At 38.2% G+C, this 21,871-nt stretch overlaps 3 protein-coding genes across 6 annotated transcripts in view; 2 read left to right on the top strand and 1 right to left on the bottom strand.

Moving 5' to 3' along the window:
- The window catches only part of LOC311305935 (sterile alpha motif domain containing 8), a 22,159-nt gene extending 7,973 nt beyond the window's left edge, over positions 1–14,186 (bottom strand). Inside the window, exons 1-4 of one of the 4 annotated variants that reach the window (XM_084433987.1) lie at positions 14,118–14,186; positions 3,989–4,315; positions 2,523–2,790; positions 1,127–1,222 (exon numbers count right to left, since the gene is read on the bottom strand). In XM_084433987.1, the coding sequence (XP_084290113.1) occupies positions 1,127–1,222; positions 2,523–2,790; positions 3,989–4,304 (680 nt within the window). In that variant the 5' untranslated portion in view covers positions 4,305–4,315; positions 14,118–14,186. Of the gene's footprint in view, positions 1–1,126; positions 1,223–2,522; positions 2,791–3,988; positions 4,316–6,038; positions 6,149–7,136; positions 7,267–8,843; positions 8,986–14,117 lie in introns of those variants that run through there. The other 3 variants (XM_084433985.1, XM_084433986.1, XM_084433988.1) reach the window with 3 other exon arrangements.
- Positions 9,376–12,806, top strand: LOC311306442 (dual specificity protein phosphatase 13A-like). The gene is made up of 3 exons (XM_084434836.1): positions 9,376–9,617; positions 11,450–11,667; positions 12,374–12,806. Exons 1-3 carry the CDS (start codon positions 9,502–9,504, stop codon positions 12,565–12,567), a joined length of 528 nt encoding a protein of 175 aa, XP_084290962.1. The 5' UTR covers positions 9,376–9,501; the 3' UTR covers positions 12,568–12,806.
- Positions 14,187–14,216: 30 nt separating the features above from the next.
- On the top strand, positions 14,217–20,694 carry LOC311305942 (dual specificity protein phosphatase 13A-like). Its single transcript, XM_084433998.1, has 3 exons — positions 14,217–14,345; positions 17,312–17,529; positions 20,333–20,694. Exons 1-3 carry the CDS (start codon positions 14,218–14,220, stop codon positions 20,542–20,544), a joined length of 558 nt encoding a protein of 185 aa, XP_084290124.1. The 5' UTR covers position 14,217; the 3' UTR covers positions 20,545–20,694.
- The last annotated feature ends 1,177 nt before the right edge of the window (positions 20,695–21,871 follow it).

The following is a 21,871-nucleotide window of genomic DNA, read 5'->3' as shown; positions in this document are numbered from 1 at the left end:
CGCAATTGCAACTTTAACACAATTGCGACTTTATATCACGCAATTTTGACTTAACACACAATTGCGACTTTATATCACGCAATTCTGACTTTATAACACGCAACTGCGACTTTATATCACGCAATTCTGACTTTATAACACGCAACTGCGACTTTATATCACGCAATTTTGACTTAACACACAATTGCGACTGTATATCACGCAATTTTGACTTTATATCACGCAATTTTGACTTAACACACAATTGCGACTTTATATCACGCAATTCTGACTTTATATCACGCAATTCTGACTTTATAACACGCAATTCTGACTTTATAACACGCAATTTTGACTTAACACACAATTGCGACTGTATATCACGCAATTTTGACTTTATATCACGCAATTTTGACTTAACACACAATTGCGACTTTATATCACGCAATTCTGACTTTATATCACGCAATTCTGAGATAAAAAGTCAGAATTACCTTTTTTTATTTTTCACTCTGTGGCGGAAACAAGCTTCCATACAAAACCCCACATACTTGAAATTAAAATTATTTTATGATGCCTGACAATTGCCTAAGACGTAGACAATCATACAGCGTACACTAGTGATGGGAGAATTTTCTAAACTTTGAATCAACTGAACCAATTCCTTCACAAAATGATTCACTGATTCACATAAAATGATTCTGAAGCGCTTGAAACGCCACATGCTGGTCAGAACAGAGTAAATGCAGTGAAAACATGCTGAAAAACACCTTTATTGAAAGTGTAATATATTAAATGCAATCACCAAATCATTAAATACCATTAACTATGAAGTGTCTTTATAATACGTGTTATTTTATTAAATTTTTTAGGTTAATCAGCCCAACAAGAGACTTCTTTTTATTATACAAATGTGTCATTAAAATATCCACACGTGTATAAAACTTAAACCATATAGACACTGGTTCATGGGTTCACATGTTATAACAAAACGAAGCCTCGTGACTTTGGCAGAATCACTGGTTTCGAAGGTTTCGAAAACGCCCATGACTAGCGTAGACACACGTGCATTTTAACCTGGATTACAAGAAAGTATTTATGCAAAAATGTTATGCAACGTGGATTACCTGTCGTGTGTGTGTGTTACCTGTGTTTATGAAGCAGCAGAACTAGCAGCCACATCGAGCACAGGATCACGCCACAGGCCTCAGCCATCGCAAAAGCCCAGGGGATTCTGGGTACACTGTAGGGAGAAGAGAACCAGGCGAGAGGTCAAAAAGAGAAAACGCAAATCCTCTTCCAAGCAGAAGCTATCTTGTGCTTTCATGCCCATCTTCAGCTGTGTCCTCTAACCATCATGATGATGAGAATTATCATCAACAGGAAACCACAAACCTCAAAGTCTAACGGGTGCAACTCAAAATAAGAGCGGTTACGTTTATTTTTGCTGCCACAAACCTCAATCATCATCATGTTAGAGCAGGTCACAACTCAACAACTGAGATCTGTCATCTTGATATTGCCTAGTCTCAACCAGGGTTTGAAATTAACATGCCAAATGGGCGTAAAAATGAACTTTGGCGGGTAATGCTGTCAAATCACCAGCCAATTTGGCGTGTTACAGTGTTTACTCACGTTGCTGGGGAAGTTCGTGTAAGCCAAATATACACGGATTTAACACAAACACTCAACTCGTGAGTCGTCATGATGTATTAAATACAGAATCTGCGCATTTCTGGCTTCCTTGAACACACACGTCACTACGCAACACATAACGGTGCGCTTGTTCACTGGTATTGAAGCAATAGTGAAGATTAAAAAGCATTTGGTTAACAGAAAGACATTGCTATTTTCCAACATGTTCTTTGAACTGGATTGATCTGTCCATCTAAAACACATTTTTGGTACAAAAGAAAAAAATATATAAAAAAAGATGAGAATGAATGAGGAAGGGAGGAGATGCTGGATGACAGGATTTTGTTTGAATAAGAAATTAATGTATGAAATCGAAATTTTAATATAAGATGTGACATAGTTAATCTGGTTAATTTCTTCCTCCTTTTTCTTTGGCTAGTAGAAGTTCTGAATGGCCGGTAACTTAAAGATGTAGTAGTCAAACCCTGGTCTCAACATTTGTGTATTTGCCCTGAGTTAGCGTAACGCTCTGGTGCTCCTCATGTGGGAGTCACACTCGTTCTCTTCCCGGTCAAAAGTGACCGAAGAGCATCAGAGGGTTAAAAAGGTGATTTAGATGAACACGGTTCTCTGTTGACAGTTAATGGTCATTTATGAAACGTCGTGCCTTACGACGACCCTTAGCTGTTTTAAATTCACGTTTTTTGGGGGGTTTATTGCTTTAATGACATGCAGGTATGTTAATTTTACATTTGAAAAGACCGACCCCTTATCGACCCCAGACGTGATGGCAGGAGTTCCTGTGTTAAACATGTGTTTGTCACCATAGACACAAGTCTATTAAATGACTAATAACTGATTAAAACTGTGTCATTAATCCCACAGGCGTCACATCAGCACACACTCACCTGTCCAGGAAGATGTCGGGTAGCGGCGGGTACATTCTCATGTCCGGCACTCGCTCGTGGACGATCACCATGACAAACGACGTGAAGCCGAAGACGAAGACCACGTAGACGGAGCTGAGGATGGTTTTCCAGTACTCCGGGTCCAGTCTCCGCGGCTGCTGCTTGTATTTGCCGTTGTTGTACTGGTGATACTGGTCGCCATTCAACGCGTCCAGAACGGCATCGCAGTCCCGCACAGATTCACCGTTACACAACCAGTCCACTCCACCTGAACAACACCAAATACACAAACTATACCCGTTTCAGACTTTACCTGGCAGATTTTAAATAGGTAAATAGTGAACACGATATTTAAATATCAGAAACACGCCTATTTTTATGCTAATTTGGGTTTAATTTTTAGGCATGCTGTCTAACGCTAACAAATCAGACCTCAGGAACTGCCACAAATTCCACATTAACCAATCAGAAAAAAAAAAAGAGAATTATATTTCTTAAAGTCTTTTAATGATCATTTTCATGATCGATCGTCTCTGTGTCGAACGAGCACTTGATCACTCTTGCCCATCCCTGTTTCTGATGTCACAAACTACCTCGTAACCAATCAGGTCGACATGTGATCGTCAACGAGTGGATTTCTGAGCTGAGTGAGTGAGTGGAGGCGGGGCTCATTTGCATATTCATAGAACCGCGCATACTAAATGAGGCAAGGGTGTCGAGTTACATTTTAAGGCAGGAAGAATTTTCTTCCCAAGGAAAAAAACACTTAAATATGTCTTTTTTTTTAATGAGTTTAAGGGATAAAATTATTGACTACAGGGGGACTTTAAATCATTGTGCTTAGAGCTGCACAACATATCAAAATTATGGAAATATCGCAAATGTATATATCACGATATGCACAGCTTGCAATAACTGCGATCATGATCAAAAGACAAAGAGAAAATCACTCACTGCTCTCGGCTGAATAACTTTTGTAGCTTTAATAAGAATCAGTATATATTTAATTCATACAGTGAAAACTAAGCAGTGATTAATTTTTACATTTGATTATTCAGTTTCTGTTGTTTAATAACCCTAATGTAGGATAACCTGAACTCCTAAACCCCACTGATGTTAAAATAACACTTCTTTTATTAAATATTAACTTCTTTTGCTACAGTAAAACACTGATGTTCACTTTCAGAAGTTGTAGTGATGTTTTCTCGTCACAAAAAGAATGTGAAACACGTGTAGGTTATGTAATTTTAAAGATATTTTAAAGATAATTTAAGTTTATTTTACACACTTTAAGCACCATCGTATCGCATATCAAATATCGCATTATTTAATGAGTTATCGCATTTCGCAAAGCTCACCTCTAATGTAAACGGCCTCACCGTTACTCTGCCTGAACAACATCAGAACTACAAAAAAAACCACACAAATAGCTCAAATCTAGACAGGATCACAATCCGAAGCAGCACCTGCACTGTTCTGAGGCGAGTGTCCGTCGTACGACAGGCCGAGCTCCTCCAACACGTCGGCGTTCTGCTTCTGAAGCTTCCTGAGAGAAACCATCAGCCGTTTGATGTCTCCCAGGACCTTGAGCTCCAGCGGAGGAGAGCGCAGGTCGTACTCGCTCAGGCTCATCAGGCTGGTCCCGTCCAGCCGGTGTTTGTTGCACAGCAGGTCCACGTAATCGCAGAAACCCTCTTCGCGCAGCCAGCGGCCCACGTGCTTCGGCGTCCAGTGGCGGACGCTGACCTGCCCACCGTTACCGGCCATCTCTCGCTCGCGCATTCTCAGCGACACTGGACAGAACACAGAGACAACTGTTTTTAAAGACATGTCAGCAACAAGGTTAATAATGAAAGCCAATAACAAACAGATTTTTTTTAAATTGAGATTTATGTGAAAGTTGAATAAATAAGCTTTCCATTGATGTATGGTTTGTTAGGATAGGACAATATTTGGCCGAGATACTATTGAAAATCTGGAATCTGAGGATGCAAAAAAAATCTAAACATTGAGAAAATCTCCTTTAAAGTTGTTCATTTATGTTGGCGATTGTGCTGCATTTACTAACAAAAATATATGTTTTATTTATTTACGGTAGGAAATTTACAAAATATCTTCATGGAACATGATCTTTACTTAATATCCTAATGATTTTTGGCATAAAAGAAAAATCGATAATTTTGACCAACACAATGTAGTGTTGGCTGTTGCCACAGATATACCCGTGCGACTCGAGACTGGTGACGTGATCCAGGGTCACATTTGAAGGCAGTGGGCCAATGAACTATTTTTCATCTTTGCTCCACCTGCTGCTTTGTGGAGTTGCACATCACATCCAGACGTAAACTAGCACATATGTCGATGTGCTAAAGACGTAAACTAGCACATATGTAGACGTGCTAAAGACGTAAACTAGCACGTATGTAGACGTGCTAAAGACGTAAACTAGCACATATGTAGACGTGCTAAAGACGTAAACTAGCACATATGTAGACGTGCTAAAGACGTAAACTAGCACATATGTAGACGTGCTAAAGACGTAAACTAGCACATATGTAGACGTGCTAAAGACGTAAACTAGCACATATGTAGACGTGCTAAAGACGTAAACTAGCACATATGTAGACGTGCTAAAGACGTAAACTAGCACATATGTAGACGTGCTAAAGACGTAAACTAGCACATATGTCGATGTGCTAAAGACGTAAACTAGCACATATGTAGACGTGCTAAAGACGTAAACTAGCACATATGTAGACGTGCTAAAGACGTAAACTAGCACATATGTAGACGTGCTAAAGACGTAAACTAGCACATATGTCGATGTGCTAAAGACGTAAACTAGCACATATGTCGATGTGCTAAAGACGTAAACTAGCACATGTAGACGTGCTAAAGACGTAAACTAGCACATATGTAGACGTGCTAAAGACGTAAACTAGCACATATGTAGACGTGCTAAAGACGTAAACTAGCACATATGTAGACGTGCTTAAGACGTAAACTAGCACATATGTAGATGTGCTGCTAAAGACGTAAACTAGCACATATGTCGATGTGCTGCTAAAGACGTAAACTAGCACATATGTAGACGTGCTAAAGACGTAAACTAGCACATATGTAGACGTGCTAAAGACGTAAACTAGCACATATGTAGACGTGCTAAAGACGTAAACTAGCACATATGTAGACGTGCTAAAGACGTAAACTAGCACATATGTCGATGTGCTAAAGACGTAAACTAGCACATATGTCGATGTGCTAAAGACGTAAACTAGCACATATGTCGATGTGCTAAAGACGTAAACTAGCACATATGTAGACGTGCTAAAGACGTAAACTAGCACATATGTAGATGTGCTGCTAAAGACGTAAACTAGCACATATGTAGACGTGCTAAAGACGTAAACTAGCACATATGTAGATGTGCTGCTAAAGACGTAAACTAGCACATATGTAGACGTGCTAAAGACGTAAACTAGCACATATGCCGATACTCTGGTAAAACACACTCACAGCACAGAGAACGGGATCCCAGCTGTGCCTCTTGGCTTGAGCTTTGAGTGTCTGGCCTGTAACCAGCGCGTTCATCAAGCCTCAGGCTGAGTAAGCAGTCTATGCTTGTCCAGAAACGACTGGACGTGAAAAACTGCCTCTTAAAGCACAAGTTGAGAATCAAATCAAATCACAAAATGCAGCTAAATCCCAATTGCTGGAGTCCAAGGAACGGTGTGGCGAAATCAATGAAAACTGCCAAATATGAAAGAACAGATGATGTGCATATAGTTGTTCTGATAATAGATTGCAACACACTTCTTGAACTATGAGTTATTGACCCTGCTAGCATTGAAAACTGATTTCATTTTGCAAGATTTCTTCATGTTCCTGTTGTTTATTAGCGATGGGAAGATCGGATCATTTACTGGCTCGATCTCTGAAACCTTTTCGGCTAAAAAACAAAAACAAACCTTTATTCAAGTCCTCTCATTCATTTTGTTTGTCGTGAACACATACGCAATCTCTGATCACATTCCTAATTAGGACAGCGTTATATAATGCAGCCTGAAATCAGTCATGAGAAACATAAATGATTAGTTACATAAAGACTTTTGCGTTCACAATTTATAGGTCGAATACTCAGTATTGAAAAAGAAAAAGAAAAAAAATGCATTTGCTTAAAACTAAAACTTAATTTCAGCACTTTTAAAAGCAGTGATTCTCAACCATGGGGTAATTATTAACGTAAAATAAGACAAAACAAGCATTAAAATAAGAGATTTTTTTTTCAATTCACCCACTCAATATTAATTTTCTATAATAATATTAATAATTGAACTTTTCTGTAATCTGGATACATGAGTTTGTTTAATTTTAAAAGCGAGATTTCTACACCTGGAATAAATAAAATGAATGTAATAAATAATAATAATAATTATTATTATAATAATACAATTATTTGATATAGTTAAGTCAAGATCTAACATTTTTATCAGGTAGAAAATCATGAGTAAAAAACAAATGACTAGAAACGGTTTGCAAAGTCTAAAAGTCTTTTACAAAAAAAACAAAAATATCCAGCTCTGAAAACCTCTGGAATCATGAAACATAACGTACAGAAACTTCGATCTTCAGATATTGCAGTGGACAACAGGAGTGAAGAAGGTCAAGGTCAAGTAAATCTCGTTCTGTTCCCGAATCTCGCTTCATTAGCTCTCAGGAAACACTTCACGTGTCCGTCTTTTCCCTCTGGACGACTGGGTGAACTCTCCTCCGAAGCAACAGATCCTTAATGCTCAGAAACAAACTCAGACTTTACACTTCACACCCAACATAACCACTGCATTTAACACTCCACAGGAAGAGAAACATGCTCTTTATGCTCAAACGTCTCACTCGCAGAGACGTGTGCCGGCGTCAGGCCGAGATGTGAAGAAACATCCTCTTTTCCTGCTAAAACAGCAACAGATCTTCCTGACACATCAGTAAAACACAGCAGATCGCTGGTCTAACAGCACCGCACTTCAGTCTCATGACCGTGATACTGTGACTTTACTAGTCCTTTTCTCACGCAAAAGAAGCTGAAAGACAGAAGTGAACAAGCAATTCAGTGACGAGATGAACAGATGATCACACCTGAGCACGTGCACGTCGGCATCACGCTTTACTTTGTATATTCTAAACAAATAAGCAAGTAAATACTAAACAAAATATCAGAAGATGACCAGATAAAGCAGAAAGCTGGTGTTATTTGATCAGTCAAATTCATTTTGTTCTGCATGCTGGAACAACTAATGAACAATTCTTCCTTCAATGCCACCAGAAAAAAATATATACTATTTCTTTATACTCACAACTGGAGAGGAACTTGGAAAAGTCATTTGCATATTCATAAAACTGCGTATACTAAATGAGGCAAGAGTGTCAAGTTATATCTTCATGCCTTAAATAGCTTGAAAGCATGTCATTTTGATGATCAAAGATGAGTTTTAAGGGATAAAAGTATTGACCACAGTTCTCCCCTCCTAAATGGCTCCTAAAAACACGAATGATCGACATAGAAAAAAAACAGTCTAATTATAAAACACCCTTGCATTTAGGACTGATTAGTCTAATAATCATCCAAGGAAATTTTTTTTTTTCAAATATGTATTTTTCAAAAATATTACAGTGGCCACGCCCAACAAAGTCAATCCAACAGCTAGCCACACCCACATGCCGCCACGCCCCTCTGCTAACCACGCCCCATTCACTAACCACGCCCCTCGGCAGCAGCAGAGAGAGAAATAATACCATGTTATCAGAAAACAAGAGTGAAGTAATATGAGTCTGTTAGCAAAGTACCTCAGGTATAATTATGTCTATCAGCTCGTCACACTGAGGACTTTAATCAATACCTGACACAGAGAAGCTGGTTGATAAGGAAAAGGACCCGGCACCTGCCAAACAGGTACAATCCCACCCTTTGGACCTGTCAGGATAATAATAACACTGACTGTGACACAAAACCTAGTGAGCTGTCCACCTAGTACCTGTCTGCGGTACACGAGCCACATAACATCAATCTTAAACATCAGCAAATGACACAAAGATGCAGTGCGACACTTACAAGTATGCAAATGTCTTGACTAGCATTTCTTATCCCCAGATTACCCACCCATAAACCCATCACAGCAATAATACACTGAGAATAAAATCAAGTATAAACCTGAAAATGGGTTCATACGCCATTAACAATACATCATGATGACAGTATTAGGAGGATATTTCAGATGCATGTGAGTGTGTTAGCGTGCTAGCGCTTAGCCTGCGCGCTTCACTTACGTTAAACATCAGATTATTCACTGCGAATTGCGATTAATCTCCTAAACGTCACTCTTTTGGGACATCTGTGGTAAATCATTGCGCCGTGAACCAGCTGGAGGTGCAGTCGATCTGACATCAGTGTGGACGTGTGTGTCGTGAGGGTGTGTGTGTGTAAATACTGCAGATGAGGTCACTTCCGCTGGCACACACAGAGACATCTTCTGGCCAACATATGGAATTACACCATCCTGCAGTTTTCTAATGTGCTCCTCACAACCTTTTTAGTCATCTGAACCCCTTTGAGTTTAATTAATTTGATTTAATTACCTGTATTTATTTATTTAAAGCACCCCGTAGTTTTACTGATATGCTTGGTGCATGCAAAACCCACTGTTATGATGCCAAGGTGTAGTTGTTGCTATTCAGTTGCTAGGGTGTTCTGGGTGGACACTGAAGCATTGCTAAAATGGTTGCTAGGTAGAGAGTCTGTTTAATTTTAGATTAGCAGCTGCACCTGCTCCTGTCACTTCAGATTAATAGTCTGATAGTCATATTGGACAGCAGCAGATATGACATGAACATCTTCCAAGAGAGACACAGAAGGTGTAGTCGTGTTCATATCTCACACACACACACACACACACACACACAGATCCACGATGAGTGAGTCTGTCTAATGGATGATGTCTGCGAAACGCCCTCCATTAGGGAACTGGAGAAAGTCCTGTTTGGAGGAAAGAGGAGTGGAAATCATGCGGATGAAGTCTGGCCCAACCTTTTCCTGGGTGATATGTGAGTCGCAGGGTTATTAAAATAAAACTAACAACACTTTCATTACTTTAAATGAAATAAAGAAAGCCAAACCAACATCGTTTTCATTTAGTCTAAATTGCCCCTGGTTTCACAGACGAGGCTTAAACTTAGTCTCAGACTAAAATGCATGAGCAGTGAAAGCATATCTAAAAAAATGTCAGTGTCATTGTTTTGTCTCAAGATTCACACCAGCAATGTGTTTTTTTTTTTCTAAGGCACGTTTATAAAAGCTTCTTAATTGTCTTAATTGAACATACTATAAGGCCTAATCCTGGCTTAATCTAAGCCTTGTCTGTGAAACCAGGCCATTATGCACTAAAATAACTAAAACAGAAATAAAATGTATATAAACTACGTAAACATATTAAAAAACACAAATAAAAATGACAAAAACACACAAGAAAATTACTAAAACTTTAAATAAAATTAAAATGAAAGATAAAAACCAATTTAATATATATATATACAATTATTAATTGTTTATTTATATAGTATTTATATATATTTGTTTGTATCTCAATTCAAATACACATATAGTGCCCAAAAATCCTATAATGCCAAAAATATAGAGAAGAAAAAAACGGACTGCATTTTTGTCCTTAATAGCCACACTGTAAAAAATCCAACTTGCAAAATGTTCTTCTTACAAATGTAATATATATATATATATATATATATATATATATATATATATATATATATATATTTTTTTTACATTGAACAATGTTGTGCCAGTTCCCAGCATGCATTATAGCAACTATCATTAAAACAATTATAGTTGCTTTGCATTTACTGGCTAAATTTATGTCACTGCTATTTAGCTGCCGCATGGTTCAGAGTTCATATTTGTACTGAATTAACATTTGTTGACCATCACTGTGTTTGAGATGTTTGTTGTGTTGAGGTATACGTGCATCTCACTGCAACTTTTGTAAGCAATTCATTTGCCTATCATGGGTCAAATGTTTGCCTCTTGTTTTAAGAGGCAAATAATGTTCATATCAACAGAATGAAAGAAGAGGATGCTCTCTGCATTACTAACTTCAGTTGAATGGGATAGATTGCCTTAAAGTCCCCCTGTGGTGAAAATCCAGCTTTTAATGTTGTTTATGTGTCTATGTGGTGTTTTTAATGTGCTTTAAGACAAACCATGTGTAAATTCATAAGTCGACACCATTGCTGAGTATTTCCTCCTTAAAACTGCAGTGAACCAAAGACAGTCTCAAAAACACGCTTTGAAATCGCTGGTGTTTCTGACGTCACAAACTACCTTGTAACCAATCAGATCAACGTGTGATCGTCAACCAGTGGATCTCTGAGCTGAGTGAGTGAGTGGAGTGAACCGCACATACTAAATGAGGCAAGGGTGTCGAGTTACATTCAAGATATTTTAAGGCATGAAGACATTTTCTTCAAAGAAAAAAAAACGTTTAAATATCATTTTGGTGATTAAATATGAGTTTTTTTTTTTTACAGTGCATAGTTAGAAGAGGAGAGCTCATTTTCAGAAGTATTAAGTATGAATTACCTTTAATTTACATAGAACTAACAGTGTGCCTGCCTGACAACATTTTTGCCATAATATTGGCAAAAACGATATAATAGTGCCATAATAGTTTTTGCCGTCATATAGTGCCCAAAAATACAATAATTTCTCCTTTTCCGCAATCACACACCAAATGAATATCTCCAAGGCAGTTCAACTACTTGTTCTCTAGATGAGTTAGATTGTATGGGCATCATGAATTTATTTGAGCAGAGATCTGCGATCCGTCTGACATTTGAACAGCTTGTGTGTGTATGATCTCCAGGTCTGTGGCCAACGACCGGTTCAGTCTGTGGAAGTTGGGCATCACTCGAGTCCTGAACGCCGCCCATGGGAAGATGCACTGCCAGGGCAGCCACCAGTTCTACGGGTCAAAGGTCGAGTATTACGGAGTCGCAGCAGACGATTCGCCATCGTTCAACCTGTCGGTGTATTTTCACCCCTGCGCTGATTATATCAAGGAGGTTCTCGATTCTCCAGGAGGTAAAACCTGCTGAGCCTCAGCTTGTGTTTACTTAAAGGCACACTAAATAGCTTTTTTTTACCTTAAAGGGGTGGTATAATGCGCATTTCACAAGATGTAAAATGTGTGTGTGAAGTTTTAGCTCAAAATACCCCACAGATATTTTTATATAGCATGTTAAAGTTGTCACTTTTTGAGGGTGAGCAAAAACACAGTTTTGTGTCTGTTCCTTTAAATGCAAATGAGCTGCTGCTCCTGGCACAGGGGGCGGAGCTTCAAGAGCTGCACTCACACAGACATGCACTGAAAATTTCAAAAATGTTTAGCCTTTTATGTTCAAACTGGAGTCAGACAAAGATGGAGAGACTCAAGAAGAAGAGACAACATGTAGAAGCAACAGGACATTTCTGAATGGTTAGTTGATGAATTTATGTAGCTGATAAGTAGTTATTATCTTCTAGTCATTGATTAGCATATTCTGTCATGATAATCTATAAATCGTGTTCAGGGGGCGGGGTTTATGTAAATTTTAGGGTTGGTGATGTCACTAACCTGGGAGGAAGCTCGTGTAGTCTCTACCAGCCATTTTATTTAATTTTTTTTTACAGATTCACAAACTTTAAAGGATTTTAAGGACCCGTGGGAACCCCGGATCAATGCAATCATATCTTTATGCTGTGCTGATTTTTATAAAGTACACAGTTCTCTGGTCTTCTTCTTCTGCAGAGCGTGTTTTGGTTCACTGTGCGGTGGGAGTGAGTCGCTCGGCCTCTCTGGTTCTGGCTTATCTCATGATACACCAGAGGCTTTCCCTACTGGACGCCATTAACACAGTCAAACAGCGCCGCTGGATCTTCCCGAACCGAGGCTTTCTCAAGCAGCTGCGGGCCCTTGATGCGAGTCTGCGCTGTATGAAGTGACGCCGGTGTGGTGAAGAGATGAGTCCGAGCTCAGGACCCAAGCAATCCGATTGGTTCAAAGCACGGTTTATGGGTAATCGCTTTAGTGCCTGGTTACAAATCATACAAAATCACTTTATTATAGAAGACGTTTGTACTACGTTATAACGAGTCATTAATGTATTTTAACTTATATGTTTCATATACTAGTTTTTAACCGAAGCTATAGATTGTGAAATTAAACGTGTGTTTTTTAAAATGATAAATAAACAACAGATCTGAGCTTCAAACAACTACATTCTCGACTGAGAAACTCTTAAAACTTGCTGTTTTGTGACATCTGGAGTTTATTTTCTACTTAAAATGACATTCACACTCAAAAATGATCTGACGGATGTTAGCATTATTGTGTAGCAAGTATTCACATCTCTGCGTTCGGGTGGGTACCACATTATTTCTATTGTGTAGATATGTTGTCTACACTAGATATGTTATTTACTTGGATGTCTAATGTAAGTAAAGCATACACTGTAAAAGCGTGGCTTTATTCAGAGTTAAATGTGCTTGAAACAGCGTATTGCTAAGCAGAAATTACTCAGCAAACCTCTTTTGTTAATTTTACTCAACTTCATTAAGTAGATTTGAACCTAAAAAATCTGCATGTAAAAACTTGCAAAAGAAAAGTAAATTTGACATTGTTTTTTGTTTTTTCAGTGAGTTTTTAGAAGTAAAATCTAATGAATTACTTTAGAATTTACAGTGAAATTAGATCTTCAATTATTTAGTTGTAATTTAGATGATTAAGTGATTTATTTTCAATTTAACAATACATGTACTTTTAGTGTACAATATTTTTGTAAGCATAATTTCCTGTGAAAAACAATAAAATGTCCCTAAAAGTTTTAAATTATTTAATTAATTTGATTTAAAGTATAATTATTTTTTGTTTAGTTTTGCATTTTGGGGTGTTTTTGTTATATTTGCCCACAGCTGTCAGATTTATTTATTTAATTCCATTTTTTTATTTTTTACCTGGCAAATCAGAATTGCATAATTGATAATAATTCAATACAAATTCTGTCATCATTTAATCACTCTCATGGCGATCCAAACCCGTGTGTTGGTATTTTATCGGTGGGAAACAACAGAAGTATATTCATGAATATACTCATATTCATATATTCATAAATATTCATGCTGCTCATTTGCATACAACAACAGTTCATAATGTCTGTTAATTTCCAAAAAGATCTTGTATGATTTCCAAAATGCACCAGTTTTTAAATCTGAATGCAAATGTGAAAAAGATTTCTGATCTTCAGTAAAAGATTATCACTGAACAATGACTTAAATTATAAACACATTATGGCTCTTTAAATGCAGATTTGAATGCATTTCTGGAGCTCGGCAGATGTGGTGGCTAAGAAAACATAACAAATAAGCATCAGATAATCAGGTAATCCTGAACACCTTCGCCTTGTTAGTCAATTAGCGGAGTGTGTGTACATGTGTGTGTACACCATGTCTGTGTGAGTAAGACTATCTGCACACTAAGGCACTAAATTGGGTACCAGCTGTTGTGGCGGATCAGTCAGAGAGCTTCGAGTCCGCAGCGCCAGGTCTTTATAAACACACTGTCTTCGTCTTTCTGGCGGGTGATTCAGGGAAGAAATGATGGCCTGTAAATATAGCAGGAAAGAGTATCTGTCAGTCAAGGACCTGGAGAAAGTTTTGAACTCGTGTAAGTTAAACTTGCACCAAATCGACGAGGTCTGGCCAAACCTGTACATCGGGAATGTGTGAGTACAAACTTGACACCTCAATCTCTCGAGCCTCTAGAAATCATATTAATACTGTTTTATATGTGACTGTTTTATCAAGCTGACTTCACGAGACATTGAGCTACACATTGAGATTTATATTTTTATACAATAGTGGTCAAAACTGATGTTTGTTTTTAATAACCCTACACAGTTCGATTAAACTATCAAAAGTTTTAAAACTTTTTGTTTTAAATATGAGGGAAGAACAAAACACAAAAATTAGTTAAGGTATTTATCTGACAAAATTATTTGGCAAAAAAGGTTTTATTTTAGTGTAAAAAAAATAAAAAATAAAAATAAAATAATGCATAGAGCACACATTGGCTACAACATTATTAGTTGTTAATATTTTGTTCTTTTTTTTGTTATGTGTTCATAATGTATGTAAATGTATGACAGCCTGGCTAAAAATTGTTGCACAATTTGCATTTGATCACAAATAAAACAAATCGACTCCAAGCACAATATGCTTACAAAATCTTTAACGCAATTTTAATTATATTTGAATAAAGAGTGAAGATGTCAATTTTCCATCACTTTTGGCCACTACTGTATATCATTCTCCATGATATATACGGTATCAGTCTTGAACTGAACTGTTTGGGTCAACTTCTAACTACGTTCCCAAAACATTTTACTTCCATAAACTGATGCATTTCTGAGTGAAACATGATATTCAAATAAGGCGGAACTTAAATTTGTCCATTGGAAGTTCATTGGATGGTGAAAAATGGCTGTTTTATACTAGAATGGAGGTGAAATATGGTTGAACTCTTACATTCTTAAAAAATAAAGATTTTTTATTAAAGCTGCAGTCCGTAACGTTTTTGGGTTAAAAATTATCCAAAATAAGTTTCTCAGCCAGTGTTCAACACTCTCTGCTTGCCGTAGCTCGACTCAAACCGGTACGCTTGTAATAATGTTTTTAATTCCAGTGGAACTGGCGGATTTCCGTGGGAAATTCGAGCGTGTCTTTGCGTCGTTACGTCACATCTGTCCACATAGAGACACATCTGTCCACATAGAGACACATCTGTCCACATAAAGTCACATCTGTCCACATAGAGAAGAGTCTCGGCTAGTCGGCGATGAGTGTGAGGATGCTGGAGATTTATAGCCTTTTCTCACAGCACTGGATATCATTACACTGAGCAATTTGATGGCGGATCCAGAAAGGTTCAAACGACGATCAGCTGGAGATTCACCCGCTGTAAAACACGAAAGACTTCGGACTTCGGAGCGGCTACAGAACAAAAGAGACTGACACCGGCTCATGCGGAAACAAGGATAATATCGGAAGGGCATTTAATGTCACGCAATGCTGATGATGTTAACATTAACAATCTGAGAACTAAGTATAATTTGCACGGTTTGCCGTGATATGATGAGCGATCGTTAGATTTAATCAGCGTGATTTACTGCAATGCTTTTTTCTCTTAGTTGCTCAGAACGAAAGTGGATGTTACTTGTTCAGATTTACACATTTTCCGGTGAAAATTCTTATGTTGGTCAAACTTCCCAAAAGTATAATGTGTGATTGCGAAAGCCAGGATCCACACCGGCGGCGACTGACAGCCGCACGTTCTCCTCAAAACACTGGATTCATCCGCGCTGTGCCGTGCCGAGGCACAACCCACGTAAAGCTGATCATTCCGCGAATAACTGCAGTTGCAGATTTCGAACAGAGATGGCGACAAAGAGGAGAAACTACGGACTGCAGCTTTAATATCAATGGTTACATCAGAGCCCGTCTACGGAGAGCCTGCCCACTCCCTATTAAGTCCTATTGTACCGAATGTTGGTTGTAGTTCCACCAGAGCTCCACTGGGGGCGATTGCCCATGAGTGCAAAATGAATGGGAGTCTATGGGGCTAGCCAGCTAAATGTGTCTCTTTCACACGATTGCCGTTGAGAAATCTCAGATTTGATTGTAGGTTTTGCAAGTTCAACATGGGTTATAGGTCGAAAGTTGAATGAACGAGTACTTATGTCCTTTCGATTTCTTACAGGTTGAGTTGTTGTTGCCCATAACATGCTAGCATTCTGCTAATGAACGCTGATCAGTCAGTGAAGGACTGATTACGACCAGAGATACCGCTTGATGGCATCGTGTGTGTGTGTGTATTTTCGGTGTGGTCTTTTAAAACAACAAAACAAAAACTCTTCTAGCACGTGTATTTACCTGTGTCAGCTGTGTTGTGTGTTTACCTGTGTCAGCTGTGTTGTGTGTTTACCTGTGTCAGCTGTGTTGTCAATGCCTCGAGAGAAAAGAAAGTGCAGAGCGCGAAAGCACCAGAGTGACTGAAGGATTGCCGTAAAGCAGTATCTCTGGTCGTACGATGAGTATGACGTCATTGACATTTTAAAAGACTTTTTAAAGCAAATAAGTGACTCTAAAAAATCTAACACCCAGCAATGTGTAATCTCCTTTCGAATACAACATTCAAATTACTAGACAAAAAATTATATCCTGAGAAAAGTGGATTTTGAGGGGTATAGCGCCATAGACCTCCATTCATTCTGCACTCGTCCTGTGAGCGCCCTCATGTGGAGCCAGAGTGGAACTGCACTCGTCCTGTGAGCGCCCTCATGTGGAGCCAGAGTGGAACTGCAACCAGTTCAGAAGCCGGAAGTTTACTGAGAGTGGAAGTTCTCGCCTTATTAGACATTCTCTGGTTACATGAAGAACCTTTAACATCAATGGAACCTTTTCATTCCACAAAAGGTTCTATTTAGAGTAAAAAGGTTCTTTAGATTTTGCAAATGTTCTTCACACTACAGTACGTAAAAAATAATGGTTCTTTTAAGAACTGGTTCTTTGTGGAACCAAAAAATAAAATAAAGTAAACCAGGTCGATCTTGATTTTGATATGTGACCATACAGGCTGCAGTTTTAAGCTTACGTACCTTCCGATGATGTATGTATTATTTTGTCCCACCAGAGGAATAGCGCAGAACCGAAGCGCCCTGCAGAACCTCGGCATCACTCATATCCTGAACGCCGCTCACTCCAAGAGAGGAAGCATCGGGGACCAGAAGTATTACGGCACTAGTTTCGTGTACTGTGGCATCCCCGCTGACGACTCCACGCACTTTGATTTGGACGTTTACTTCAAACCGGCAGCAGATTTCATTCACAAAGCTCTCAACTCTCCTGATGGTAAGAAATCAGTGAAGAATTCACGGTAACACTTTATTTTACAGTGTCCTTGTTACATATGTTACATGTACTTACCATAGTAATAACAGTAAATGATGCATAATTACATGCAACTAACCCTCAACCAAACCCTGATCCTACCCTAACCCTATAGTAAGTACATGTAGCTGCTTAATATTACTACTTACATGTATAATTACACTGTAACAATAACAACTTAAAATAAAGGGTTACACTTTATTTAAAGGTGTCATTGTTACAGTGTAGTTATATATTAAAGTACTGAGTAATATTAAGCAACTACATGTACTTACTATTGGGTTAGGGTAGGATTTGGTTGCATGTAATTATGCATCATTTACTGTTATTACTATGGTAAGTACATGTAACATGTAACAAGGACACTGTAAAATAAAGTGTTACCAAATAAAGTGTAACCGAATTCACTCTTAGGAGTGAAACAGCTGGTGCTCGACAGTGTGTTTAAAATCAACATCAAACATAATACTTTATAAACCTGTTCCTGGACTTACTGTGTGTTATTAATCAGTGCATGTTATTCTGTCTTTATAATCTTTCATATATCTTTCCGCCTCTGTAAAACCTTTTGTTTTCAGGTGACGTCATGTAGGTTATACGTGTTAACCAATAGTCAAATAGCAATTTAGTAAAGCATTGCAGCTGCTTTGATGCAGTCTGTCTAAAATTGTGCTAAATACGGCAGCAATATCAAATAATGATTTTGTACAAAAATGAATGGAAATGTGCACATGCTCTGTAGGGTGAACATCACTGTCACGGTCGGATCAAAATACTGATGCGAAACACATCAGCAGGTGAAAATTGGTAGAAAATTTACTTCATTTTTACGTTGCAAAGCATAAAAAACAGCTTTTTCTACTGTTTCCTAGTAAAAATTATGAAGTTGTACTTTAAATGTGCACATACGCTAACATTCAAACTTCAAAAAGATATTCAGTTATTCAGCAAAGATGCATTAAATTGATCAAAAGTGACTACAAGATACTACAAAAGATTCTGTTTCAAATAAATGCTGTTCTTTTGAACTTTCTATTCATCAAAGAATCTTGAAAATAAAAATGTATCACAGTTTTCACACAAAAAACGAAGCTGTTTTAAACATTGATGAGAAATGAGCATCAAATCATCATATTAGACTGATTTCTGAAGGATCATGTGACACTGAAGACTGGAGTAATGATGCTGAAAATACAGCTTTGATCACAGGAATAAATTACACTTTACTATATACTCACATGGAAAACAGATATTTCAACTTGTAATAATATTTCACAATATTACTGTTTTTACTGTATTTTTGATCAAATAAATGCAGCCTTGATGATTCTTTCAAAAGCATTAAACCTCTTATCTACGGCTCGAGGGTTTAACCTGACTGAAGGTCGTGGCGTTGGAGAATATTAATAGCAGTGAGCTCACGACTGTCAAATGAATCATTGCAATGAATTGTGGGTGTTATTTTTACCAGCAAAGAACGAGAGGCTGCTGTCATGTCTTCTATTAAAGGGTAAGTTCACCCAAAAATGAAAACTCTGTCAGTAATTACTCTCCCTCATGTCGTTCCAACCGCGTAAGACCTTCGTTCATCTTCAGAACACAAATTAAGATATTTCTGATTAAATCTGAGAGCTGTCTCACTCCTCCATAGGCTTCTCTGTTATTGAAACTTGCCGGCCCAGAAAAGTTAGTAAAGACAATGTTTAAAATAGTCCAAGTGACTACAGTGGCTCAACCTTAAGTTTATCGAGCGACGAGAATACTTTTCGTGCGCAAAACAAAACAAAAATAACGACTTTATTCAACTCTTCATGTTCTTCTGTGTTTCTCTGAGTGAGTTCACGTAGTGTAACAGCGCAGAGCTTCTGTACGTCAGAACGGAGGCTCGCTATTGGCCAGCATCACACACATGACCAGCGTCGGCCAATAGCGAGTGTTGTGGCAAACATCATCATCACTGCGTAAGAGACACTCTGAATCCAATTGTCTTTTAAAAGTATTTATTCTTGCAAGAATAGGCCCAGTTGCCCTCACAGAAGTGGAGCAAGTGAGACAGAGACAGGAAGAGATGGGCAGCCTTTATACCCTGTTTCAAGGTTCCTTCCCAGCGGCTGTCTCTTTGACCCATATAGATAAGGGACCCATTGCTGTTCAAGTTTCTATACCTAAAGACACAAACCGTCAGATACTAGGGTCAAAGATCCTGTTCCTGAGGCGTCACACCCAGCCCCTCCCCAGGCACGTACATACATATATCTTGTTTCACACATTGACAATATAGACACGTGACACATTACTTTGCAATATATGTTGAAGATCAATGGAAATCAAATTTTTCCATTACACAAGCCTCCGTTCTGACGTACAACCCAGAAGTGCTGCGCTGTTACACTACGTGAACTCACTCAGAGAAACACAGAAGAAAATGAATAGTTGAATAAAGTCATTATTTTTGTTGTTTTTTGCACACAAAAAGTATTCTCGTCGCTTGATAAACTTAAGGTTGAGCCGCTGTAGTCACTTGGACTATTTTAAACATTGTCTTTACTAACTTTTCTGGGCCGGCAAGTTTCAATAACAGAGAAGCCTATATGGAGGAGTGAGACAGCTCTCAGATTTAATCAGAAATATCTTACAATAATTTGTGTTCTGAAGACGAACGAAAGTCTTGAGGGAGAGTAATTACTAAGAGAATTTTCATTTTTGGGTGAACAACTAACCTTTTAAAGTCTGTATGTGATCAGATCTTATCTCTTCCTTGCAGGAAAAGTTCTGGTGCACTGCATCATGGGAATGAGCCGCTCCTCGACGCTAGTGCTGGCGTACCTGATGCTTTATCACGACATGCCCCTGCACACGGCCTTACGCCGCATCGTCCAGAAACGAGCCATTTATCCCAACAGAAACTTCCTAGCTCTGCTCCTGGATCTGGACCTGCAGAGGAAGAGGAAACACCGGAGATGTGTCCTGCTGTGAGCAAACCACGACAGGACCGGTCACATGACGGACGATCATAACACCACCACCGCGTCCAAACCCGGCCAGAGACGTGACAAGTGGTTCGTCTCTCTGCACTGAACAATGCTATCGACCTAATTAATATGCAATAACGACGAGCTGGAATTTGGACCAATGAGATTTGACTGTGGGTGAAGCTACATAATGCAAGAATCTAGTTCAAATGGACTATCGCAGCAGTCAAAAATTATATACATATATATCTATATCTATATTGGCAACACTTTATTTTACAGTGTCCTTGTTACATATGTTACATGTACTTACCATAGTAAATTATGCATAATTACATGCAACTAACCCTCAACCAAACCCTAATCCTACCCTAACCCTATAGTAAGTACATGTAGTTAATTAATATTACTCAGTACTTACACTGTAACAATGACACCTTAAAGTAAAGTGTAACCTCTATATTTATCTTATAAAGGCTTGAACATGCACTTCATCTGCAAACATGCACTTTTAGAGAGTATAAGTGCAATACAGAGAGACAGTCGGTGAAAAGTGAAATGTTCGCGGGATTCATTTGAAGGGCCGTTTAGTAAATATACACACACTTAATATACATACTCACGCTCACACAAACTCAACACACTACCTCTATGTACAGCGAACTCTGGACCATCACACACACACACACACACACACACACACACACACACACACACACACACACACACACAACACACAGGACCAAAACACCACAGGATCATGCAAAAGTTTAGGGGTCAGCAATTACAAAGTCAGCAGTTTTAATGTTTTAAAGTCTCTTCTGCTCACGAAGGCTGTATTTATTTGATCAAAAATACAGTAAAAACAGTAAATATTATTTCAGTTTAAAATAACTGTTTACTTTTTTAATATTTTTTAAAAATGTAATGTATTCCTGTGATCAAAGCTGAATGTTCAGCATCATTACTCCAGTCTTCAGTGTCACATGATCCTTCAGAAATCACTCTAATATGAGGATTTGATGCTCAGGAAACATTTATGATTATTATCAGTGTTGAAAGCGGTGGTGCTGCTTTTTGTGTGGAAACTGTGAAACTTTTTTTCAGGATTCTTTGATGAAGAGAAAGTTCAAAAGAACAGCATTTATTTGAAATAGAATCTTTTGTAACATTATAAGTGTCTTTACTGTCACTTCCGAACGATTGCAATTGAATAAAAGTATTATTTTTTCAAAATCGAACAAATCTCACCGACCTCAATCTTTTCAACAATAGTGTGCATTGTACATTAATATATATGTTGCAAATGTCAAAATAACATGCACTCATTA

This window comes from Rutilus rutilus, assembly GCF_951802725.1.
Source record: "Rutilus rutilus genome assembly, chromosome: 16".
Classification (NCBI taxonomy): Eukaryota; Metazoa; Chordata; class Actinopteri; order Cypriniformes; family Leuciscidae; genus Rutilus; species Rutilus rutilus.
Note: the sequence above shows the minus strand (reverse complement) of the source record. Positions and strands in the feature narration are given on the sequence as shown.